General features: G+C 38.7%; 1 protein-coding gene across 2 annotated transcripts in view; it reads left to right on the plus strand.

The window, feature by feature from the left end:
* The window catches only part of Gabrb3 (gamma-aminobutyric acid type A receptor beta3 subunit), a 239,435-nt gene that overhangs the window by 204,961 nt on the left and 6,558 nt on the right, over positions 1–27,916 (plus strand). For both annotated transcript variants that reach the window (XM_021197353.1, XM_021197343.2), the window contains exons 7-8: positions 17,736–17,888; positions 21,764–22,008. In XM_021197353.1, coding sequence (XP_021053012.1) covers positions 17,736–17,888; positions 21,764–22,008 — 398 coding nt within the window. The remainder of the gene's footprint in view (positions 1–17,735; positions 17,889–21,763; positions 22,009–27,916) is intronic.

A 27,916-nucleotide genomic window follows, 5' to 3' on the forward strand; every position in this document is an offset into this window, starting at 1 on the left:
TTTCTGACCTGCTTGAGTTCCAGCCCTGCATCCTTTGGTGATCAACAGCAGTATGGAAATGTAAGCCGAATAAACCCTTTCCTCCCCAACTTGCTTCTTGGTCATGATGTTTGTGCAGGAATAGGAACCCTGACTAAGACAGTCATGTTCCAGTTTTGTGTGTGTGTGTGTGTGTGTGTGTGTGTGTGTGTGTGTGTGTGTGTTAAGTGAGTGCTTATAAAAACATGTAATTCAGTTTACAAAAGAGCTGTACAAAGTATGGTGTTGTGAGAAGCAACAATCCACTGGACCGTTGTGTGGCACCTGAATCTGACTCCTTTGCAGTCTTGTACCAAAGGCCAACTGTTTCTAGATAAGCTGCGTTACGGTGCAGGCTTTTAAGAACTGATCCTGGGGTTTGAAGCCTGCACATCCTAACTCAGGATCCTGGAATGTCTTAATTCAATACTAAGAAGTCATGGAAGACAAGAAAGGAACCATCTGCCTCTGAACCCTACTGTTCTCTACTGCTGTGTTAGCTCAATGCTATCATTCTTCTCAAGCCACTGACCAGCTCTGACACTTCTGTGGCCTCAGTCTCTGACTCCTCAGCAATTCAGTTTAACACTCTAAACTTTGATCTTAGTGACTTCATTGAATTGTCTTTCTTTTCTCCTGCCACTCACTCTTTATTGCACCTCCAAGCTTTTATTCAGATTCTCGCCTCCGTTTGACATATTTTCCTTTTTCTGTCTTGCACTACCACAGTCCATTCATACTCTCCAGGGAGCAGTTCTCCTGCCACTTGCACTTCTCCTCACCAGTTCCTTATTTTTTCATTGGAAAGCTTTGAAACACATCTGGTATAATTTCTTGTCATCTGTCAAGTGTTAATCTCACATTTCATCAAATGTTTTTTAAGTCTCTTGAGTAAATTTATTTGTATTTTACCATGCATTTGGGGTTCTGACAAATTAACCAAACTCCCAACAATGGGTTCTCCCAAGAAAGTCCACCAGGAATAAGAAAATAGAAGGTGAACTTCTTTAAGCATTTCCTTCTTTAAGCAACTGACTTCTTGAGAACTCTTAGGACTATTAGCTATGTCCTGTTCTCATTCTGAATTCTAATTTTTATGAAAGTGCTTATGAACATAGTACTCAGAGTTTAGCAACAATTTTAACTCAAATTTGGAAGCCTTCATTATGCTTTCTAAGAAAGCACATAAGCATGGGAAGAAGAGATAGACCCATAAGGACAGTGACCGACAAGGTGAGAGGAGACAGTTACCGCACAGTGGCACCCAGTCCTCAGTAGGCTAATAGATGTCAGTCCAGTAATAAGTATAAAGCAAACATATCTAGAGTTTTCTGATTCTTTTGGTCAAGACCTAAAATGTTATTAGAGCTTCTAAACAAATTTTTGTGCACTTCATTTCTTGAATTTTAACTTGTTTTTATTAAATTATTAATTTACATTTCAAATGTTGTTCCCCTTCCTGGTCTCTCCTCCCCAAACTCCCTACTTCCCATACCCCACCCCCACCCTCTTCCTCCTTGTCCCTCTGGCATGGCACTTCTCTGGGCAACAAGCCTCCACAGGAACAAGCCCCTCCCATCCCATTGATGCCAGATAAGGCAGTCCTCTGCTACATATGTAGGAGCCATGGACCCTCTCATGTATACATTTTGGTGGTGGTTTAATTCCTGGGATCTCTGAAGGGTCCTGTTAGTTGATATTGTTGTTCTTCCTATGGAGTTGCAATCCCCTTCAGTCTTTCCCATAACTCTTCCATTGGGCTCTCCTGGCTGAGTCCAATGTTGGCTGTGAGTATCTATATCTGTCTTAGTCAGGTGCTGGCAGCCTCTCAGAGGACAGCTATACTAGACTCCCGTCTGCAAGCACTTCTTGGCATCAGCAATGGTGTCAGGGTTTGGTGTCTGCAGATGGGATGGATCCCAATGTGGGGAAGTCTCTAGATGACCTTTCCCTCAGTCTGTGCTCCACTTTTTGTCCCTGTGTGTCCTTTGGGCAGCAACAATTCTGAGTTAAAAATTTTGAGTAAGTGGGTGGCCCCATCCCTCAAGTGGGAATCATGTCTATCTACTGGAGGTGGTCTCTTCAGGTACTATCTCCCTACTGTTGGGTATTCCAGATATTGTCATCTCCATTGTGTCCTGGGAGTCTCTGGAATTCCTGGCATTTCGGACTCTCTAGTCTCCCTGGACTCCCAGTTGCCACCTCCTACTGCTACATATTTCTATTCATTCTCCTGGCTCTCTGGAATTCTTTTCTTCCCATACCTGATTTCATCTTCCCTTTTTCCATTCTTCTTCCCTCTATTGCCTAGGTCTCTTCCTCCCTCTGCCTCCTGTGATTATTTTGTTCCCCATTCTAAGTGGGATTGAAGCATTCACACTTTGGGGTTCTTTCTTATTAAGCTTCATATGGTCTGTGAGTTGCACCATGGATATTCTGAGATTTTAGACTAACATCCACTTATCAGTAAGTACATAAGATGTATGTCCTTTGGGGGCTGGGTTAACTCACTCAGGATAATATTTTCTAGTTCCATCTATTTGCCTGCAAAATTTGTGAAGTTGCTATTTTAAATAGCTGGACAGTATTCCATTGTATAAATGTTACATATTATGCAAATGTTACCACATTTTCTGTATCCATTCTTCCACTGAGAGACATCTGGGTGGTTTTCAGCTCTGGCTATTATAAATAAGGCTGCTATGAACATAGTGCAACATGTGTCTTTGCTATATGTTGGAGCATCTTTGGTGTATATAAAGATGCCCTGTAGTGGTATAGCTGGGTCTTTAGGTAGAACTATTTCCAATTTTCTGAGGAACCAACAGATTGATTTCCAAAGTGGTTGTACAAGTTTGCAATCCTACCAGCAATAGAGGAGTGTTCCTCTTTCTCCACATCCCTGCCAGCATCTGCTGTCTCCTAAGTTTTTTATCTTAGCCATTATAATTGGTGTAAAGTGGAATCTCAGGGTCATTTACATATGCATTTTCCTGATAACTAAGGATGTTGAACATTTCTTTAGGTGCTTCTCATTTATTCGAGATTCCTCAGCTGAGAATTTTTTGTTTATCCCATTTTTCATTGAATTATTTGGTTTTCTGGAGTGTATCTTCTTGAGTTCTTTGTATATTTTGAACCTTAGCCCTCTGTTGGATGTAGGGTTGGTAAAGACCTTTTCCCAATTTGGAGGTTGTCTTTCTGTACTATTGACAGTGTCCTTTGCCTTACAAAAGCTTTTCAGTTTCATGAGGTTGCATTTGTCAATTGTTGATCTTAGAGCCTGAGCCATTGGTGGTCTGTTCAGGAAATTTTCCCCTATGCTGGTGTGTTCGAGGCTCATTCTTACTTTCTCTTCTATACAGCATTTCTGATTTTATGTGGAGGTCCTTGATCCACTTAACCTTGAGCTTTGTACAAAAAGATAAAAATGGATCAATTTGCGTTCTCCTACATGCAAACCACCTGTCACCACCATCATTTCTTGAAAATGCTTTCTTTTATTCACTGTATGGTTTTTCCTTCTTTGCGAAAGATCAAGTGACCATAGGTATATGGGTTTATTTATGGGTCTTCAATTCTATTCCATTGATCTACCTGTCTGTCTCTGTACCAATACCATGTGGTTCTTATAACTATCCAAACAGTCCCACTACCCCTAAGGTAATAGAAACAGTCATTAAAAGTCTCTCCAAACCAAACCAAAAAAAAAAAAAAAAAAGGTCAGGACATGATGGGTTTAATGCAGAATTCTATCACACCTTCAAAGAAGAGCTAATAATACTTCTCAAACTATTCCACAAAATGGAAATAGAAAGAATGCTACCAATTCATTGTTTTTTTAATTTTTATTTTTTATGGGTTTAGAGCTTTATTGTAGAAAGGCAGGGAGAAGGAGAAAAAGTAAAAAGAGGGATACCAGCCATTGCCACGTGGAGAGAGGGGGAAAGGAGAGAAAAAAGGAGGGCTAGAGAGTAAGAAGTGTAAGAGCTTAAAGAGCTACCTAATCCATTCTATGAAGCCACAATTACATTGATACCAAACTACACAAAGACCCAGCAAAGAAAGATTTTTAGACCAATCCCACTTATAAATATCAGTGCAGAAACACTCAATAAAATTCTCACAATCACATTCCAAGAACACATTAAAACAATCATTCAGCACAATCAAGAAGGCTTCATCCCAGGGATGCAAGGATGGTTCAATATATGAAAATCCATCTACATAATCCACTATGTATGAAAATCCATATGCATAATCTACTACATACACAAAATCAAGAAAAAAAATCACATGATCATCTCATATGCTGAAAAAAAAAAACATTGACAAAATCCATACAACACCCTTTCATATTAAGTCTTGAAAAGATCAGAAATTCAAGACACATACCTAAACATAAAAGCAGTATACAGCAAACAAACAGCCAACTTCAAATTAAATGGAGAAAAACTTAAAATAATCCCTCCAAAATCAGGGACAACACAAACCTGCCCCCTCTCTCCATATTTATGCACTATAGTACTCGAAGTTTTAGCTAGAGCATTTATGCAACAAAAGGAGATGGAAGGGATACAAATTGGAAACGAAGAAGTCAAGATATCACTATTTGTGGGTAATATGATAGTACACATACGCCACCCTAAAATTTCTATCAGAAAACTCCTACAGATGATAACTTTAACAAAGTGTCTGGATATAAAATTAGCTCAAATCAATCAGTAGCCTTCCTCTATACAAATGATAAATGGACTAAGAAAGAAATTACAGAAACACAACTCTTTACAATAATCACAAATAATATAAAATATCTTAGTGTAATTCTATCAAGCAAGTGAAAGATCTTGGGGTTGGGGATTTAACTCAGTGGTAGAGCATTTGCCTAGCAAGCAGAAGGCCCTGAGTTTGGTCCTCATCTCTGAAACAAACAAAACAAAACAACAACAAAAATAAAAACAAAAAAACCCAAAAAACAAAAAAAGGGAAAAAAGGAAGAATGATCTGTCAACAAGAACTTCAAATCGCTGTTTAAAAAAAAATTGAAATGACCTAAGAAGATGAAAAGATCCTCCATATGCATCGATTGGTAGGATTAACATAGTAAAAATGACCATTTTACCAAAAGCAATGTTCAGATTCAGTGCAACCCCCATCAAAATTCCAACTCAGTTATCACAGAGATAGAACCATTCTCATTTTTAAAAACAAAACAAAACAACAAAAACAAAAACAAAAGCAGGGTAGCGAAAATAATTCTCAACAATAAAAGAACTTGAGGAATCACCATCCCTGACCTCAAGCTATACTACAGAGCAATAGTGATCAAAACTGCATGGTATTGGTACATAGACAGACAGGTCATCTTTTAACTTTTAAACTCTATCACTTACCAAATGGATCTGACTACTTCTCTCAAAGAAATAATTAATAAGGCAATGATTAGAACTTCTGAGTAAGCTCAGGTAAGACCACTGATTCCTGCCGGAGTAGCAATAAAAGAATCTTTTTCATTATTTTACCTAGTTTCTGTTTCATTACATTTAGTAAGTTTAAATGTTACTGAAATATTTTTGATGTGCAAGCAACATTTAATGATTATTTAAAGTTTAAATGTCAAATCAAATTGATCCAGCTCATCAAAAAAAAGTAATAGTGTAGAAGGGGTCCTGCCTAAGGGTAGAACAGTTTTCTATGTGAACAAGTCTCTTGGAATCCATTCTCAATAACAGATAAAATGAGCCGGGCTGTGGTGGCACACACCTTTAATCCCAGAACTTGGGAGGCAGAGGCAGGGGGATTTCTGAGTTCAAGGCCAGCCTGGTCTACATCCACCTGAGCCTCACATTTGAAGACTTAATTCCTCTCCACACTACAGTTCATTTGTTTTCTTTTCAATCTATAGATTCTTATTCACAGGAAGGCATAATGTAGCTTGAATAACTATATGTGGAGATAAATGTTATTTACATGCCTTAGAGTAGAAGTGGAAATGTTGAAACTTAACTGACAATGCCAAACTGCTCTCCAAAATGCTCATACCATGGCACATATATCAGCCAGCCTGAGATTCCTGCCCCACACACTTGACTTAGACATTACCTACCAGATGTAAGTTGTGTCTTGTGTCTTCCATTTGTCTAGCTGATAGTGATGATGAATGTGCTTTCTGGTGCCTAATTGGTAAGCGTCTTTGATGAGCTGCCTGTGAAAGACATAATTTGAATTTCCTGTCTTTATCAAAATAAATTGAAGGCACAGTGTGTTATAGGTTGTGTGTATTGTAATACCCTTCTCAGAAATAGTGTGTGCATGAGGGTCTGCTCTGACATCTCATCTGAACATTGGTTTATTTATTCAACACAACTCATTACACCCTTTGCTTTAAGTTGGCAACGTCCTTGCCACTCTTAACTTTTATTTATTACTCTTGGCTTGGTTATACCTGATTTTCTTTTTTTCATAATTTCACTATCAAATAATTAATTTATTTTTAAATGGGATGGCATGGCAATAGGTGCTGCAACGCCCACATTTGGAAGAACAGAGGCCAGAGGATTAAAAATTTATGGCCAGGCTTGGCTAAGTATCATGATCCTGTCTCAAGAATAGGACAGACAGACAATTTTTGTAGTATTAGCTTTTGGAAGGAAAATGGAGGTGATCTAAGGAATATAGGAGCATGTTTGTAGGTTTGATGAAAGTTCCTACTTTACAGAAGGAACTTGTGAATCCATGGGTTTTGGTGTTTGTTAACATCCTGGACCCTGTTCCTCACAGACACATGTCCCACTGTACTGTAAATTTCTCTCTATAGTGTCAAAGTAGTGCTTTTAATATCCATCTCCTTCATTCTTAGAAAATCCTCAATGTCTACTTCTTTTGTTTGTGTCATTAATATGGGAGTAAAAAATGAGGGGGGGGGCAATTCTTGCATTCATATTACATAAAATATGAGTCAAATGCATCTCTATTTTTCTAGTAACATTTAAAGAAAGCTTCTTCTAGCACAGTATACTTTGTAGGAAAATATTTTGAGTTTTAAAGTCAGGGAGTTAGGTTCTTTACTTGTAACACTAATGAGCTGTGAAAATATGTACAGATCATGGGAATCACTGTAAGATAAAGAACTGGGTTTAAGGACATTCTGAATTAAGGAGATCATAGTAAATGTGCTCAACTCAGGATAGAGGAGCCCTTACCTAGAACCCAAGGCTTGAATATCACCAAATCAGGATTGCATCTTTCACACTGATTCTGAGTGTCTGTCCTACACACTGCCAAAATTTGTAATGTTCAGTTTTTGCCAAATTAAAAATTTATTGCTTTTTTTTAGTATTTTTTGCATTGAAAGCTTAAGATATTTTTCAAGTACCATGGAGAATAGATTATTAAATCTATTAGATGTGTGATATTTTAATTTTTTTGGAATATAACTAGATGAGGACACTATGACTTTGTTTCAAAAGATTTTGAAATATGAAGAAAGACTGAGATATCTAATGGTGAAACTGATCAGTTCTTTAAGTTCAGTTTCAAAAATACTATCATGCTTCTTCATTGATTATGGCAAACTGAGCTTCCTTTAAAGCCTCCTGTATGTCCCTCTGTTAATACATATGCTTCTAAGAATCTTTTCACAGAATAAAAAACTTTAATACTATTTTCCTAAATTCATATTGGCAAAATATTATCATTAGTTCTTTATTTGTAAAGACATAGTAGGTATAGAGGAACAAAGCAGAATGATGCATTAACATCTGTGTCTTCTTCATGATTTACTCTCCTCTTGAGCTCAGTGTGAAATTGCCCTTCCTTTCTCCCTTGTCCATTTTCTTTCTTTGCACATCCTTCACTTGCATTTCTAGACTGGACTCCACTTCCAGTTCCTAAGTACTAAACAGTAGGCTCAGAACATGCATACAACCTCTGCCAGAGAACTGCTTGAGTCTGAGTGTGCTGCTGTGAAATCACTTGCCTTTAGGAGGTCCTGACATATGTCTCACTGCAGAAGCCAGGGTTTTTCAAAAACTCATTACCCTATATCCTTATAAAAGTATTTATCTACATACATCTACTGGGGTTACCTTTAAGACTCTTAACAAACATGTCTAAATATTTTCAATGGTAAGAGAACTTTGATTACAAAAAGAAAAGAAAAAAGGAAAAGTAAGAAAAAAAAGAATATGTATTTATTGGCAACATAATATTTTCTATCAGTGAAGGCATGTAATTCCCAATAGACACATAGCAGATTTTCTCCTTTTTATCAGTTGATTTATTGAGATATTCATGTACAATATAATTCACACATTAAAAATGTACAATTCAGTGGTAATTTATGTATTTTTAAGTCTTTGAAACTTTGAACACAATCAAGTTTAAATTTTACTGTTCCTCAGTGAAACCATGGAGTTTGGGGCAGTAATTTTCCCAGGCCCCATCACTAACCCACTTCCCTTTTCTCTGTATATGCTTATTCCATGCACTTCGTGTAAATGAAGTCACACAATAGAGTTCTTTGTAAGTGGCTGCTTTTACCTAAGCTTTCTTTGGCACTCATGGTGTGCTCTGTGTCATTTTTTATTACATTTTACTGCTGAATACTATTCTATTGTATGAATAGAATTGGCACTTCTTATTCATTGAACAATTAATTTTAGTTATTTCCATCTGGGGGCTATTTAGAATGAGATTGTTATGAACATTTATGTACATGTTTTACTGTGGACATTTTTTTCTATTTATTCACTTATATTCATTTCTTGCAATATGATAATTTATTTTTAAATATTTTTATTTGAAGATTTCTGACATATACATAATGAAATATGATAACATCCACCCTTTCCCCCCTTTAGTACCCACTGTACTTCCTCCAAAATGTCTCTCTTACAACTTAATATATTTTTTATTTTTCATTACTCACTAAGCCTAATTAGTGCTGCCAGTATGTGTATAGCTATGAAGCCACACACTGGGGCATGAGAAAGTTATCAATGACCATATCACAAAAGAATGATTCTATTTAGTTGCTACTACCTGTCAATAGCTCTTTAGTAAGGGATGCAGCCTTGAGATCACCCACGCCATCTATATCGGGATTTTAACTGCCATTGTCTTATGTAGGTCTTTTATAGGACCATAACTTCTGTGAGTTTATTAATGTGATAACAATGCACACAGAATGCATCATTCCACAACACTCCCCAACCCTCCAGCTCTTCCTTTTCCTCCTGTCCCTTCTTTGGCAACTCTTGAGCTTTAGTGGTATTCGGATTAGTGGAGGTATCACATCTAGGGCTGAGCCCTCAGTCTCTTATTTCAGCACTTTGATCAGTTTTGCATCTCTATATCAATTGCTGCCACCCAAGTTTATAGGTATAAGCATAATGAAATCAGAAAGCAGTTATTTACCCAGTAATAGTTGCGCTGCTACAACACCAATGGGAAGACAGTTCCAAGCAGGTCAGCATTGTAGCATGTATTCCATGCTTGTAGCCAGTGCTGGCTAGGACCAAGATTGTATTTTTTTTTCTGCCTGCTCAGCACCATCTGACACTATGAACACAAAAGAGGATATTTCTCAATGGACTTGAAATTGATTTCTCTGTGTCCTGTAACTTGTTTAGTATCCTTAATCATAGTTCTTATGATCTAGTTATGCTGGGTAACTAAGGACAATAGTTGTTTTGGAGATCTCCCTGACCAAAAAGGTATCCCATGCCTTACACTGTGATTTTAATTTGATAATACATAGACATATTTTTATTGTCTCAAAAAGTGAATTCATGTATTTATTAGTTGGTGTGATGTTTAACCTTTGGAGGAACTTTCAAACTGTTTTCTGAAGCAATCCATGCATTTTATATTGACACCAGCAACACGTACAAAACCTAATTTCTTCACACCATACCCTGTCCACACTGTCATTTGACTATATCCTAGTAGTAATGAAGTGGTTTCTTATTGTGCATTTGACTTACATTTTTCTGGTGATAAATCTAGCTGAGAATCTCTTCACAAAGCAGGTGTTCCTGTGTCCACTTTCTTTAGAAAAACACCTATTCTAAACCCTCCCCCATCTTTTTGTTTGGTTGTTTGTCTGGGATATTTTTGAGAAGGAGTGTGCATTCTTCGTATGTTCTGGATATCAAATATATGCCTTATAAATATTTGTTTTAATCCTTAGGCTTGTCTCTTTACTTCCTAGATGGTAATCATTTCCACCATAATGATTTTTTTTTATCTTAATGAATTGTAGCTTATCACATTTTCTTCCATTTGTAGTAGTATTAATGTCCTGATTTTGTGCCCATGGAAACAGAGAGCCTGTGAGACTGGACAGCCTCATAAGCAGGAATAATCCAAGTAAACCCTAAAGCTGTACAGTGAGCACCTCTTCTCTGTGGCAGCACCGTGTGAGCCAAAGTGCACTTTTACTCAGGAAGACTGCAAGGACACTCGGTCTGCCCAAGGTGCATTTTCAGCTTGAGTTCTGGTTCCCTTTTCTCTCTCTTGCATTTCACACATTTCCTTTCCTCTCATTCATAGATTTTTATCAGCGTATATTGGAGTGACTAGGAATGAGAGAAGAGAATTAGTCACACTCTCCCCTCCTTCCTTTTTTTGTAAGTTGTGATTGTGTAGTTTAGGTTGGCCTTCGACCTCCTGCTGAGTGCTGGAACTGCAGGTATGCATATTGTACTAAAATCACAGAATTTTTAATGTGGGGCTATATTACAGAGTCAAAGGTAAATTACGAGTGAATAAAATAGCATGACAAAGGACCCAAAAATAGCCCTGGTGCTCTTTCCAGAAGGCAGTGATGAGAGACCTTTAGCAGCTGCCTGGAAAAGGAAGAGGCATAAGTGCCTAGATCACTCTGCATCAGCTACAGAAATATTATCTTGTTATTCTACAGATACACTGGAGTGGCTGCTATCCATCTACAAGGCTAGCTTGACAGTGTATGTGCACATTTTTAATGAGATCTTCAAAAATATTGATGCCTAGAGAGTGATGTAAATTTAAGAGAATTGGAGGTCCGGAGCCTGGTTTTGGCATGGCTTTCAATGCCTCCAGGGAAAAAGGGTTGAGATCAGCATCTTTGCTGGATACTTTTGCCAAGCAAGCCCTGACTCGGAACAGTATGCTGTGCAGGGACTGCACCTCTGCCTGTTGACTCAGCATCTACTGAGGACCTGCCTATATCTGCATTGGCACACAGGCTCCAGACCAGAGATCTGCATTTCTGTTGTCATCTTGGAGCTTCTTGTGCTGTTTTGAAGGGTACTCAATGCTTTTCAGTTTTAAATTGTTAGCCATTGGCTCTGACTCCTTGTTAATTTTCCCACAGATACACCATGTTCTGGGGTGTTTAACCCTGCCAATAGCATGCCATAGGCTGTCAGACTTACATGAGGACCTTTACACTCTGTAAGATGCATATGTATTAGCAGAAGGCTACTATTTACTTGGAAGAATAGCTTGTTATCTCTCAGAATTCTTAAATTTACTATTATTCAGAAATCTTATTCCTAGCATCTTCTTTTCCCCTTCTCCAAAGAAACTTAGTCCTTCATGCATATTTGATTTCATTGTGTGTGAAACACAAATCACTAAATCTCACTCATGACCATGTCTAATGTAGTATGTTTGTAGTATTGCCCAGGCTTGCTTGGACTTGTCCAGTCTGCCTTTGTCAGAGTCTCCTGACATGGGTCAGGAGTCCTTGGACTTGGAGATTTCTTTCTTCATGCTTGCACTATTCTTTGCTCACTTCTCACACCTGACTAAATGCTAAAATGGATTTTGAAAAATTGTGTTCTTTTTCAAAACAATGTATTTGCCACATAGATATATTACAAAAATAGATCTTCTTAATTATAAATTCTTTGTCCTGGCAAATTTCTAAATATTGTTATATTTTTTTAAAACAGGATTAATATTATCTTCATAAAAGTTTCTGCTGATCTTGGAGAATTTGGTTCTGTCATTCTGTAATCTCTCATGCTGGCTGAGGGCAGATTTCTCAAACAATTTCAGTGGTTCTACACTTCCTGTGTGTTAGTTTGAGTTTGTATTTGATTTTTTTTTAAGTTGTACTTTAGAAAATATTAAGAAATATGATGGGGAAAATCAAATTTGAGAAATATGGTAAATTTCATTGCACTTAAAAGTATTTGTTGCTCTTTCCTGAAAGAGGACTAAACATTCTCACTCTCGTGATGTAAAGGTTGACAATGAGGTGTGGCCAGTGAAACAGGTGGTAAGTATATGTGGCACCTCATCGTGGCATCCCACAGTTTTTCCACAGAAAGCACTAAAAAGATTTCATTGTTATAAACTACTGGGATTTGGGGTGTTTGTCACTGCCATGTGCTGACTGAAACAAAGACTAGTTCATCTACAATATAGGAAAAAAGGAGAGCAATTTATAAATGTCGTGATCAGATACTAACATCAAATCACCATCTAAGTGTCAATATTGAAATGACCTCATTAAGATCTTAAGGATGTCATGTGATTTCAAACTGAGAAAGAGTGAAATTATTGAATGCTTTGTGTATTAAACTCAAATACAGAGTCCAGAAAATGAACTAAATGATTTTTTTTTTTTACCCATCTGTATGTGGGTACATGGTTCCTGGGTTGTAATGCAGGCTTTTGCTCAGCATTGCAATTTCCTTGCTTCATGAGCATCTTGGAGAATGCATGCCTGCCAACAGAGATCTAACTTTGGTCAATATTGGTAATTATATTTTAACAAGGACAGTTCAAGAAGATTGTCACTGACATTTGGAGGGTGCACATAATAAGGAATCATGTAAATTGAATTGGGTCAAGAACTTTCATTATAGCTAAGGGAAGGAATCTCCTAAAGACAGTGGCTATGAATCTGCAGTCAGGAAGTAATAGACAAATATGGAGACAGTGACAATATCCTTGACTGGACACTGACATGCTCATGTAGAGACATAGTAAAAATTAAAGTAAGTTATGTTGGGAACTCAGAAGGGGGCCCTGGGGAAGAGGGGGGAGGAAAAACCCACACCTCACCAGAGTTTTACCTATTCTCTGGCCTGTCAGGCGTGGAAGGACTGCCATACACTTTCCACTCAGCCCTGGGTGGGCATTCAAGCCTCTGACCCACTCTTCAGGGGGTGGCCAAGGGACATCCCTACCTGGAAACTCCAGAGTTACTTTGCTAAAGCCACCAAGGTTATAGGAGAAAGGGATGAGGGAAGAGGTTTCCAACAATGACAAGAGTGAGTGGAGCGGATCTTGACTGGAGCACAGGAAGGCCTTCCATCAGGAGATTAGAAATGGCTCATTAGGAGAAAGCCTGTCCCAACCTCCAAGCCACAGTGGTCCTTGATGAGCAGAGACATTCTGTGGTTTTAGAGCTTTATTATAGAAAGGCAGAAGAAAGAGAGAGAGAGAGAGAGAGAGAGAGAGAGAGAGAGAGAGAGAGAGAGAGAGAGAAGGCTAGAGAGAAGCCGAGTAAGAGGGAGAGAGGAAAGGAGAGGAGAGAGGAGAGGAGAAGACAAAGAAAGAGGAGAGAGGGGGTGGAAGTGAGGGGCAAGAGGGAGACAAGTAAAAAGGTAAGAGAACAAAGGAGTAAGACAGTAAGTTCAGCAAGCTGAACAGCCCTTATTATGTCTTTACTGTTGCTAGGTAACTGGGGAGGAGTTTAGCCTGAAGGTCAGAATCTTGGGCCTTTGCCTACTTGACTTCTAGTCATGCTTCTCTTGTGGGGGATGTGGGGTTGGTAACTTAGGCAGGGGCCAGAGTTCCAGGAGCATAAGGAAACACCTACCATGTCATGAAGGTGAATTATAACCCTTCGGAATTCAGACCTCAGCTCAACTGGAGACCAGCCTGTCTGTGCATAGCCCAATGCCCCACAAAGTTATTGTGGGAACATGAAGAAACCTTCATTCCCAAGTATTTTATTCTGTTCGTCTACATGAGAGAGTTTTGAGTATACATAGAGTAGTGTTCTTTTATGCTTCTGAAAATGTGGATAGAGTAAAGGGTCTGAGGCCTCCAGATGGCAGGCCTGCATGGGTTTCCTCAATGGGATAACATGGAAAAATTCTATGATTACATGAGCTGGTCAATACATCTCTGCGGCTCTGTTGCTTAGAGGTTTCTATGCACTGATGGTGTTTGAAAAGTGAAACAAAATTCAGTGTAGAATTTCACTTTATGTCAAATTCTGAAAAAGGAGTCCAGTGTGATGGCACATTCCTGTAATCCTACTCTGTTGGGAGGCTGGTGAAGAAGTATCATAAGTTCAAAGCCAGGCTTCGCAACCCACACAGACACTGAATCCACATAGAATGCATTTTTAGAGATACAACTGAAGCTAGAACTCAGCATGGGGTGATTCCCAGAACAGCTGAGTCCCTGTATCCAACTCACACTATGGGAAAATAAGTGGATAGATACAATTGCACCAAAAAAAAAAAAAAAAAAAAAAAAAAAAAGTGATAAGTATCTCTAGCTCTCCATGTAAACCCATTAGACATTTTAAAGCATATAATTAGGGACATGCTTACCCACAATCCAAGTGAGGATATACATGGACAGGTCTAAAATTAATAAAAAGAGAAAGAAACAAGAAAAACTGAAATGAAAAGGTGATTTCAGGATAATTAATAAGATTAAATACAGAGAACAAATAAATACATCAGAAATATTCAACTAAAGAAACTAAGGTAGGAAATGTAGCTCAATGGTAGATCTCTCACCTAAAAAATTATGTGGATTAAAATGGCATGTTTTTTTTTTTATTATTAGATATTTTCTTCATTTACATTTCAAATGCTATACCCTTTCCTAGTTTCCTCTCAGAAAATCCCCTATACCCTCTCCCCTCCCCCAGCTCCCAAACCCACCCACTCCCACTTCCTGGCCCTGGCATTCCCCTATACTGGGGCATAGAATCTTCAAAAGACCGAGGACCTCTCCTCAAAATGGCATGTTTCATGTTAAGAGAATTGTTAAAAGTTAAGAAGCATTCAGCACTGTCACACTTGCAGGGTGAGGTAGGAATTGGAGAATGTAATGACAGGGAACAATGCAGATTAGGTTCCTCTTGCAAAATAAGCTAGTAACACTCAAAAAAAAAAAAAAAAAAAAAAAAAAAAAAAAAAAAAAAAAAAAAAAAAAAAAAAAAAAAAAGTCCCAAGCCCTAGCCTGGCAGTGTTAGAAAATAAGTCTGATACAAGAGCTCTGCATGAAGTTCTTCTTAAGAGTGCTGTTAACAAGTGGAAACCACCTAAACCTGAAACATTTGAGAACTTCTCTTTACAAACCAGTTTTTGTGTGAATGTATTTTGTGAGAAAATGAGAAGATTGTAAATTTACATATATCTTGTGTCATTTATGACAGTGTTGATGTTATGTCAACAATGTTATGTGTGCATTTGATCAGACCTTGCAAAGCAAACTGCACAGAGAGATGAGAAACAACGGGAGGAAGTTCCATGCAGCTAGTCTTTAAATGCTGAGCTTAGTAAATGGTTTTCTTTCTTTGTATACAATTCAGGAACTGTGGATAATAGCAGTGAAGTAGGCAGTCAGTGGTTAATACCAGCCATCTTCACATAAAATAATAGGTATATGAATGGGTGATCCTGCTGCAGAAGGAATGCAGAGACAAACATATGGTGGCACAGAGCAAAGTGTGGATAAGTCACATAGAGGCAGCGGCAGATTTATATGACCTAACACAGGGGAATGCCAGGGCCAAGAAGTGGGAGTAGGTGGGTAGGGGAGCAGGGGCGGGGGGAGGGTATAGGGAACTTTCAGGATAGCATTTGAAATGTAAATAAAGAAAATATCTAATAAAAAATGGGAAAAATGAAAAAAAACCTGGATTCTTAAAGTAAAAGTGAGTTTGCAAAGTCAAGGTCACCTAAAGCTTCGGTTGGCCATAGCCTAAACTGAGGTTTTCTATAGTAAAAGATTCTCAAATGAGCAGTGACCAAAATTAACTCAAAGTCAACTATGAATTGGTGTTTGTTGCAGTGCTTAAGTATGTTTTGCTCCACAACTTTAGTGTGGCTCTGGTCACACTCACACACACACACACACACACACACACACACACACACGACTGGGTACTGTGCATGCTGTCACTCCACATGATGCCAACCGAATGCTGCATAAAAAAACCCTTGGGCTCAGATTCAGGACTGCATGTTAGAAACGTCAGTGTTTTTTACTGCATATACTGAGTTCTCCAGCATTATAGAAGCACTGAGATTTAATTATGGAGAACAAAGGATTTTTTTTACATATTATCATACCATTATTCTAAGTATCAAGCTAATATATTGTTGGATTGTATTGTGTCTGAGCGTTTGGTTTTTTGAAGTGCTGTTTGAGTTTCATAAAACTCCCTATTTAAATTTGGGCTTGAGTTTGGGATAGTATTCCTAACTTTCAAAACCATAAACATGCTTCTAATATTTTGCACATATTTATGAGAAGTGCCAATTGGAGCCCTGAGAATAAGACATTTCTTAATTCTGAAACCATTCAAGATGCTCATTGCGTTACAGCATCAATATTCAGCCAGAATTCAGTCCTTTATGTAACCATAAATAAATGTGTCCATCTTACTTGTGTGCAAACATGCTTTTTACTTTGATAAACAGTAAAATTACATGCATCATGGATGTGTTTTAAACTGTATTTCTTCATTACTTATCATCAGCAAACATTTGGTTATACACCTATATACTTGAAAGCATGTAGCCATTTCTCATGGAAGAAGTGGTGTGGTAAAGTCTAAGTTGCTCTAGTTAGGCCATCTTGGTATGAGAGACCCCTACCAATAAACAGATTGGAGGAGCGGTCATGAAGCAGGTGTTATAGGGTCCTCTGGTCTCTCTTTTTTACCAGCCTCTTTTCAATCCAGTAGACCAGGAGCTGAGACAATTGCACCAATTGCAGCTGGTGATATGGTGTTGAAATACACAGGAGTAAGCATAGGTTGTATTTGCCTTATTCTGAGAAAACAGTATAAAACAGAGTGAACAAATGCCGTGTTAATGTGGCATCCTAAGGCTCTACTTTTGCACCTCTGGTGGCAGTAGTGGTTAGAGTGCAGGTTACAAAAGCCAGGTTGCACACTAGAATTTGCATGCTTCAACATGCTTCTCTAAGGTTCTCAGTGGTGCTGTGGCTATGGCCAGCAGGATACCCTAGTGTGCATTACAGCCCTCCCTGGGCCTGCGTTTGCTACCTACTCTTCCAGTTCCATGTGTAATTGAACTATCCTTTCTCCAGTCGTCTAGAGCCAGTGGCGCCAATCCTCTGGATGCGCAGACGGCATGATTTCTAACAGCCTTTTTTCCTAGTAAAGTCCCCAATTTTCTTTCTATACCAAGGATAAAAAGGAGACAGCTGTCGATGAAAAACTGAACATCATATTTACGGTTATTCTGTGATCCATGCCTAAAATCTCCCCAGAAACAGCTCTCAGCTAAGCTTTAGCCTTCGGACAAGGTCTTTATTGTTCCTTATCTTGCAAACCGGTACACTCCTTCCTCCTGTACTCTATAAATAACATGCCAGCCTGCATGGTAGTGGCTGGCTCCCCAGCTCATGGAGTTTCCAGGCGCATGCTGTCGACTCTTGGGTGCTAGAGCAGATTGCCTGTCGCGGCTCTTCACTGTGCCCTTGTGTATTTACTGTAGGTGCCTATCCTCGACTTTCATTGAGTTTCCGGTTGAAGAGAAATATCGGGTACTTCATTCTTCAGACGTATATGCCCTCAATCCTGATCACAATCCTTTCGTGGGTGTCCTTCTGGATCAATTATGATGCATCTGCTGCTCGAGTTGCCCTTGGTATGTGCTACTACTGTGAAGTCCTATCTAAAATGTAAAGTGACCACATCATTTCGGTATTAAGGAAATTTTAAAGGCCAGAGTACAGCTAGAAATTCTGGGTGTCATTACATCCGCCTCAGCCACATAGTCACATTTTATCTTTAAACAGCAATTTCATGCATGAATCTCTTGATGTGCTAATTTAATTATAAGACTGAAATGTGAATTTTCGTGCCTATGAAAGAGAAAATATGTCTTCTGAATATTTGCATCATGTAAGTATTTTTGATTCACAATTTTAAAGTAGGGATCAGTATTTCCTGGTCAAAATGATTCCAGAGACCGAAAGGTGTGCTTAATTTCAGCTTTCTTCTTTTGCAAGTTAGAAAAAGAAATCATCAAATATTATAGCACATAATTGAAATTACACAATTTAATGACCGTTAAAATAGGCAACTAATTATGTCATTCCCCAGAACCCTAGTTTGGTTTGCTGTCCATTGGCTATTTGATGATGAGATTATTAGTTGATATACATTATATCTTAGAGGTTCTGACAGTATTTTTAGGATTTGGTTATTAGGGGAGCACTATGATCTGCTTAGCTAGTTACTATGAAACCCTAAACAACATTATCATGTGAATGCATCAGTGGAACAGGGGGTGAGCCATGCACAAGCCAGTCCTTTCCTGGGTTCAAGATTGTTTCTGCAGAGGGAACAAAGGAACTTTTAAAAATTGTAGGAAAAGTACTAGAAACGTATTTGCCGATAGAGCACCTAACAGGAAATCATGGTTCAAGGCTCTGGTTCACCCTCTTTCCATCTTTTTCTATTAGCCATCTTCTGCCATCTTATTTTCTAAAATAATGTGCATGTGTGAATGTGAATGTGCTACACCTGTAGCTATGCAAACTGCACCAAGTGTCTCGTGGATAAGACTTTTACTCTACCAGAGTTCTTAAAGTTTTCATGTGCATAAAACAGTACTCTGGATAGGATCAAGTATCCAAACACTAAGAGTTCTATATTAAAATTTTTAATGTATGTCTAAAGAATATGTTTTTTTAAATCTTAGATTTCTGTGCAACTGGCAGAGGGTGTGTGAAAATCTTGCTTCAAAGACTTTAATGACAGTAGATCACTCTTTGCCTAAAGTAGTTGATTTCTTTTTCTTTTTGCATTTGCAAAATTAAGAGACAATTTGTAGGAGCAGATCCAAATGCCATAGTTGTTAATTTACACAATTTGAGGTTCTCTCTCTCTGTTTCTTTTTGTCTGGGACAGAATAATACTTTAAATTAGATTCTGTACAGCCTGGCATCAGATAACAACTAGAACTCATTTGCATACTTTATCTAGAAATTAATTCTACATACACGTGTAATTCTGGGGTTCTCTCTTTTTGAACAAAATAACGTAGAGAAATGAAAAATGACTTGAACCCTTTCGGAGCCCAGAAAAGGATCATTTACACCAAAATGCCAGGGGCGGCACAGTGACCCTGCTGGCGAGCACTTGCTACAGCAATTAGAAAGAACCAAAGAGCTGTAATTATCTGGGCTTGCAAGGGATAACCCATACAGTGGATGTGACCTTCTGAAGTCTGCCAGCTACTACAAACGCTGTACCTGCTTACTTGTAAAATATCAGAACAGGAAACAGGTAGTCTGTCAGAAATGACACCTGACAATCCAGCTTGATCATAGGGAAGGAACTTACTTTTAGGTTCTCTTGATGTCCTGCTGTTTCAAGCCAAAATCAAGTCTTGGTGAACCTTCCCGCATGGTGCTAGTCCGGCAAGCATTTGAAGTTGGAGAGGCAGGTGCCAAGGTTAGAAAAGAATGGGAATTTATAGAAGTCTATTATTTCCAGAGGTCTACAGGCAGCTGTTTTCCTCTGGCCAGTGGGGGCTGTACAGGAAAGAACCTAAGCAGCCATCACCCTCAGAGGATTTTATCAAGTTGGGTTTTGTTTTTTTTTCAATTGGAGGAGACCCTGATAGTTTTCGAAAGGCAGCCATTATAACAGACTGACCTTGCCCTACCACTTGACTTTTGAATTGCTATGTCATCTTCCCCACTTGTATGTACAGTCACATGATGCCACTGATCATGGAAGGCCACCAAGGGGGGGCATCCTTTCATCAGGGCTGAGCAGATAGGTGCTCTTAGGAGTGGGGGAAAACACTAGTGCTGAACATTGCAAATCTTCTGAAGAATGGTGAGAATGTCTAATTCTGTAGCTTTTGCGTGGTGTTTTCACATTTATTTGTAAACTGTAATTATCCCATTGCCACATTCAAATTTTTAAAAGTCTCCAGGTGCACATGAATGTAATGTTAAAGGGAGTCTTAAAATATTCTGACATCTGAGATTTCCAAACGTTTCACAAGCAACTGTGGTTTGCAATTATGCATAAAAATAGTTTCTTGGTTCTTCCATGTTCTGTGCTGTTAGCAGTCTCTTAGGGTCAGGATCAGGAGAGAGTACAGATGGAGTCTTCACCTTGTGTCTCTGCTACATTCCCCTATGGAGGACATTGCTTCACAGCCCAGGAAGGGTTAGCTCTGGAAAACACAGGTTGAACAAACATGCTTCCGACACCAAAAGGGCATCCAAATGGCTAAAAAACAAGAGAATGAAAATATAAACCTTCCCCCACAGCCCTGCCTCTGTCCCAGAAACTTTACCTTGCTGTGGCTGCCTCTTAGCCTCAGTCACATCATTGATTTTGTGTGTGTGTGTGTGTGTGTGTGTGTGTGTGTGTGTGTGTGTGTGTGTGTGTGTTAGTGATGTTGAAAACAATCATTGCCAGACTCTTCCTTTTGAGTGCCTTCTTAGGGGAGTAAATCCTAACACAGGAATGCAAGGGAACTCTTTTGCCCACATTCAAGGATGTTGCTTGAATTCAAGGAAAAGCCTGACCTTAAGAACTGGGCACTTCCTTCAAATATCTTACATTTGCAACAGAACAGGCTCAGGAAGGTTCAAAGCTTGTTTTTGCTATGGCACTTATTACTTGGTGACCCAAACACAACTTTCCTCTCTCTGTTCAACAAGCCCTGTGTCATGTCTCTACCCAGCATACCCTCTGGTCACTGTGGCCTCAGATCACTTAATTTATAATCTCTGTATATAAGGAACTCTATCTCCTGCTGTGGAAGGTAAGGTTGCAAAATATGATGCTCCCGTGGTCTTTAAGGACTATAGCCAATTTCCCTACACGGACATACACCGTCTATGCAGAACGATGTAAAGAACTCAACAAAATACTTACAGAGGAGCTTCTTGGTGTCAGAATTTGAGAGACTCTCAGAATTCTCATGCTTCTATCCAACCTAGCCACCCCACCCAGATTGTGTGCATTCTTTCCTACCTGAGGAAAATGGTTCTAGAGTGAATCTGCTCTCTGGACTTGGCCCTCCCTCTTTCAGCTTAGAACTAAGTCTCGCATTAATCCATAAAAAAAACCCTCCACCTCTTCTCTCAGCAAGACCTGAAATAGGACACACAGCCACCTGGTGACCAGATCCTTACAGAAATAAACCACTGGTGTGTTGTGGCCAGGCACTCGGTGCTTATGTTGCATTCTGGGAATTCTTGCATTCATTCTAACATGCTAAGGGAGCACATTCTTCTTAGATGGCCTAGATATCTTGCCTTTCACTCTCTCTAGACACCCTGAACTGTGTGATAGGAGTGGCTGGTTAAGGTCTCTGCGGGTTTGCTTTCCAAGTGGGGACACTCACTAGCTGCTCTAAAGTGTGATACGTTTCCATAAGACTCATAGATCTTCCAGTGACATTCAGTCCAGTTAATGTCTTATAGAACATTGGAGTGGGAACATGACTGTGATCTGGGCTGAGGTACTCACACTGCCTTTGCATTTTAGGGATTACCACCGTGCTCACCATGACAACCATCAACACTCACCTTCGGGAGACTCTACCCAAAATTCCCTACGTCAAAGCCATCGACATGTACCTGATGGGCTGCTTTGTCTTTGTATTCCTGGCACTTCTGGAGTATGCCTTTGTCAACTACATTTTCTTTGGAAGAGGTCCCCAAAGGCAGAAGAAGCTTGCAGAGAAGACAGCCAAGGCCAAGAACGATCGTTCTAAGAGTGAAATAAACCGGGTAGGCTCTCCACTGCCTGGACACTCCAACCATGCTGAGTCTAAGTCCAGGGAGCTAGGCAGGTTCCTAGAGCAATCTCCAGGTTCCTTATCAAACTCACATTGGAGCAGATAATGGAGAAGTTCAGCTTCCATTCTCACTGTCCTTTGAGAAAAACAGAGGAGGATAAGGAATGTTGGGCTGTTACCTGACATGGGAAAAGTTTCTAAAAGAACTCAATATTCTCTTAGTTATAAGATTACCAGTTCACTCATCCAGCTGGCCTCCGTGGTAGACAGTACAGTAGGCAGTCACCTCAGGCACTGTAGGCTCAGAAGTTCTGCTGAGCTTTGGTCTCTGCACAGCACAGCTTCTCCCTCCACCAGATAGCCATAGCCCAACTGTGGAATGTTCACCTTCCAGTCACAAGGGGACTTGGCATTTGGATACATACATTTGCTCATAAATGTGTTATTTTATTATCATGAAACATTAATGAAATAGTACAGTTTATATAAAGATTTTTTGAAGTGCTCTATTACACTTTCATCTAAAATTCTCAGGGATATATTTCTACCAGTTTAAAGACCGAACTTCCTTCCTTTCTTTTTTTGTTATGCTGTTCAAATCCATCTTTTCAAATTTACATGTTCTTCAAGCCTTTGAAAGTCTCTTTTCATTCTCCTGAACATTTGTGCCAATGTGGATCCCTAATGCTGCCTAACCTCGGGTGGCAAATGTCCATGAATTGATGGAGACCTGTCAGTGAGTGGAAATGGCCTCTTCTTATCTATAAAACATAAATGAAGTTCATCTCTGAATAGAAATAGGTTTTCCATAGACAAAATTATCTGTAATATCTTACTGGAAAATCTACTGTGTGCCAGACTGTTAATGTTTCTATGGAGATCATACCATACTATGAATACACAATATGTCTTGGCCTTTCTGTTACTAAGGAAACTAGAATTAATCACATCATATTTTCTCTGTGGCCAAGCACATATACAAATGCATACATGAACTGTGTTCTTTCCCAATTAATATTTTTCTAACTACTGCAGTTTGTTTGCATTTCTCTAAATGAGACTGTTTCAAATAGTCAAATCATCATTATTCAGGAACATCTTTTTGAATGTAAAGTACAAAATTAAAAGAACAACTTCAAACCTGTAACATTCACAAATAAAATTATAAGAATGTAGAAAGAATATGAATTAGATGTAGAGGAAATTTTAAGTTGACTCCTGAGTGAATTTTAAATCTTGTTTCTCTTTTCAGAGCAGTTTCAGTCGTGCCTTTATATGGTAGTATTTTCAAAATATATGAATATCATTAAGTTCTTAGATTTTAAAAGCACCATATAAGTATCAAGTATTCTCATCTTTACCTCTATTTGGTTTTCTTACAGTTAGTCATTAAAAATTATTCCTCCCTCACTTAAGAATTTAGAGATGAATTTTAAGTAGAAATGGACTTCCTAAAAACATTTGTATAAAGGGATGTAGGGTGAACATGAGAACAAGAGCCACACGCCTCATACCAGACAGAACAGGCTTGGAATGAGGGATATGAGTGTGACAGTCATTGAAACAGTCCCACTTCAGTTCTCAGTCATGACACTTGACTCTGGTTATCAGTGTCATGAGCCACCGCCCCATTTTTCTCTACCAGGGAAACTGTCTGATTACTGCAGGGAACCTGCTTCTTATAGTCTTTCCTAAGAAAGAAAGCTGCCTATCCCGTGGGATATGCCATAGGCAGAGAGCTTCCTGGAGGTATTGCAGGCAGTCAGCTGCCAACAACCCCTGGAAGACTATAAGACCCAAGGTATTATTGACCCTGCTGTAAAACCACAAGTGGGTCCCTCATATGCTTAGTGGTTATACAATATTGGAGCTTAGCGAATGATACATAAATGTTCAGAATGTTTATATATTCTTTCAGTTTATCCTCTTGGTACAGTGTAAGTCTCTAAGCCTTAATTCATCTATGTATAGTTCCTGTTTGTTACGGGATTTTCTCTATACCTAAGAGCAAGCCTTTGGTCATGGGGAACACATTACATTTGCAAATCTTGTGATATCTGAAAGGCTGACCACTTGGCATGGTATTTTAATGTCATGACACAATACACCAGTAATTGTTTTGCCAGCAATTGGTCATATACCTAAAATGTGCTAGGCAGAGACATATTCTTGTAAATGAATCAGATTCACAGATTCAATATTATCCTTAACAAGAAGGAAGATCTCATGTCACCAGCAAATTGCAAATCTTGTCTTGTTCTTGTGAAACTAGAATTGTTAACATAACTAGAATGTGGAAAGTGAGTAAAGAATGAGATATACACTTGGTGCCAATCTAGTGACATAATCTAGAGAATAAAAACTCTTATGTGATCTTTTCTGGATGAGATGATTTTAATTTTGGATAGCTGTACCTGTCTAGGTTCAGAGCAGAAGAAAAACCTACAATGAAATCATTGGCTCTATTTATAGTCAGTGTGAGCTAGACCCTTCAAAATAATAATAAATCATGAAACAACTTAAAAATTACAAGCCACCTGTCATTCTGTAAAAAGCATTTCAACCTGAGTTCTCCTTTAGTCACTTATTTCTATTCTGAGACCTACATTCTAGAGGTAAGGACAAGAGAAAGAGGTCACTCTCTTTCTTAGAAACATTGATTGTAAAAATCTCTAAAAGTTAATAAATGTAATACATGTAAAGCTTTTTGGACAAAAAAAGCAAGTAATTTTCTGCATATTACTTCATGCTTGTGAGATCCATGTAAATCCATAAGCAAAGCAGCCAAGCTATTTTAAACTTAAGATCGCAATTCAATGCATGTTTGTGTTCTTTTACATACCAGAATAAGCATTATTTGTGATAGAGTTTCCATTACAGGGCTTCAACTTGTCTGAAATAGAATTGTATAAAATTATATTGATTCTTGAGTCCTGTCTCAGCAGAGCCCCGAGACAGTTACAGGCTTGTCATCAACAGTCACAGAAACCAAGTGAAATTGACCAACTGGTCTGGTTTTATTCTTTCATTTGTAAGCTACAAGCCAAGTTTCTAAGAAAACATGACTTTCTCAGACTAAGCTTTCCACTGAAGTTCAAAGAAACAGATTTCCTGCTGTCACTAGATCATTTCCCAGACACACAACTGTGTCCATAAAGGACTAGCAAAGACAGGATGCTACCTGACAGATCTTTCCCTATATGTGAGAACATCAATCTTATTTTTTATATCTTCTTTAGTCTCCATATATTCTGAATTGCTACATACACCATGTCTGCTTTTTCTTTATTCTGTTAATTTACCTCATGACTTACATCTTCTCTTTCTTCAACACCCGAGTCAAATATTCCTCTTCATAGTCTTCTTTATTTCTTCCTATCAGTGTTTACATCTTGCTTTAGTCAAAGCCACTGTTTTTGTTGCTGTTCTTTCCATTTCCAGCTCATTCTCTGTGCATGCAATGGCAGGGCACCTAAGTTATTTCCCCTTTCAGACTGCACCTAGTTTCTTGCTCCTCCTAAAATACCTAGAGCCTGACTCCATTGTGGCAGCTGCTCATGTCAGGTGGCATTTATCACTGTAAATCTGCTCCTGTTGGACTGGTAGGATGTACCCTGCCACATGATTTTTCATTTGAATTCTGTTGATTCTGATAAAAGAAAAACAAAAAGGAACTTTTCATATCATGTTTTTGATAAGTAGGAATATGTTTTAAAATTTGTTTTATAAAAGATTATATTATTATACTAGACTGCTTGAGAGAAGGAATATACCTGCATTCATCTTCATGGTTCATAGCTTAGATCATGAATGACCTTAGTGGGAAGCAGATGTATACTTATGATTTCCATGAATGACCCCAAGTGATGTAGACTCCTTGTGTATGTCTCCAGTGAGGCACGGTGGTGAACCACAAGCCCGTCATCTCTCTGTTTTCCTCTTTAAAAATAACATAGGCAATAAGGAATATAATATTATAGCTACTAATGTTTGTGTTCTTTTCTATCATGGAGGGAAATTTTTGAATTTTCTGGGATGGTAACTACTGTAATGGATGAATTATTATTATGAAAAAGAGCAAGTTCTACATTAGTACTTTAAAAAGTCAGTGTCTCTTTCTTTAGGGTATTCTCTGGCTCAATTTCAGGAACAAAGATTTTTTAAAATGTCAGCTTACCATGAAGGTAGATCTGTTTAAAATGTTGAACATAGAAAAAGAATCAAATTAAACATTTAATGTGGCTGCCTGAGTACACCATCTTTATGGTGTAAAGAGAGGTAGGTACCAGGTAGAATGATCCTAATTCACTATAGTCAAATGAAGTAATGAAATAAATTAAATGGCAGGATCATCTGGCCGAGTCCCTTCCCAGCCAGCTTCCAAATCAAGATGCTTTGTGAGCCATTGGCCCTTTCATCCCTGTTCTGCTCACTGCTTAGTACCATAAAGCACTGTGGGCTGCATTGGGGAGAGAGGTCAGCACAAGTGACACAGGCTCTGACCCGTACACTTGCTTTTAACTGTATGCAAAGATCAACACAGTCATCTGTTCATGACCTCCTTCCTGCCCAGCCATAGGTAGTTCAAGGTGTCCTTTCTTAGGTAGAGCTAGTGTGGCCAAGTTTCTCCCACTGCTGAACCTTGTTATGGTGATGCTGCAGTGGGAGTGAGGGCCACAGCCCTTTACTCTTCACTTCTGTTTCAGCCATGTCATGTCTGTCGTCTGTGACTTTGACTATCTCTTCCTGCTGGAACCATTAACAACTAATAATTAACCACTAACAACTCAGTCTGAAGTCTCTGGAAGTCTTCCTGGTTCTGAAGACAAACAGCTTGTCATTAAAAGGAGTTTATTGTTGATCATTCCAGGGAAAAATAGAAAGAAAAATGAAAACTTAGAGAGAAAATACAAAGTCCTTTCCAATCTTGATTTCTCAGTCCTTGTAAGGTTAAGATATAACTCTCAGCTGTCAAGTCTAAGTGGGGTCTCTCCTCTCTCTCATTTGTTACAACTTCCAAGATAAAAGGCAAGCTTAGTGACTCAAACCTGTAATTCAAGCACACAGGAGGCTGAAGTAAGAAAAAGTACTACCATGAGTTCGAATCCATTTTATGCTCCAGACTGAATTGATACTTAGCCAGGGCTAGACTGGGACTCTGCTTCAAAAAATAGAAAACAAAACAAACACAAAACAGAATCGACAAAGTACAGAACTCCTGCAGCTACAGGCACAGTAAGCACCAGAGAACAAAAGCAGGAAAAGGCCATCTGTCTGACCTTTAGTGTCTCTTTTCTGACTGCTATTGGCCAGGGAGACCTATATGGTGGACTCCCTTGCCACATCTCACATTGAGCTTTTCTTCTTGATCCTGGTGACATGTGCTCTACATCATTTTTTTGTGTGTGTGCTTAGAGATCATGTTTTATATTTTATTCTAAAATCATAGGGTTGGAGTTTCTTAGCATGACAAACAGAAGCCCTCACTTAGCCCAGGCTCTCATCTATCTTCACATTCATGACCAAGTGTCCTCTACTATTATCATTATATGGTGGAAACATGACAATGACAGAGAAAAAGCAGCACACACTCCACCCACCAACAGGCAGAGCATGTATCAGAAACTAGCTGGATTTCTTATCTTGAAAACTTGAGTTTATGCAGCTAGCTTACCTTACACAAAATGCTTTACTTTGATGTGCTTCATACTTTGGCCTGAAAAATATCTCTTTTTTCACCTGTGGTCTTTTATATGGTAAGCGAATGCACATCTCATATTTTCCCTCATCCTATAGGGTTTTTCTCTTCTTTCTTTCTTTCTTTCTTTCTTTCTTTCTTTCTTTCTTTCTTTCTTTCTTTCTTTCTTTCTTTCTTCCCCCCCCCTCTCTCTCTCTTTTTG

This window comes from Mus pahari, chromosome 1 (genome assembly GCF_900095145.1).
Source record: "Mus pahari chromosome 1, PAHARI_EIJ_v1.1, whole genome shotgun sequence".
Lineage (NCBI taxonomy): Eukaryota > Metazoa > Chordata > Mammalia > Rodentia > Muridae > Mus > Mus pahari.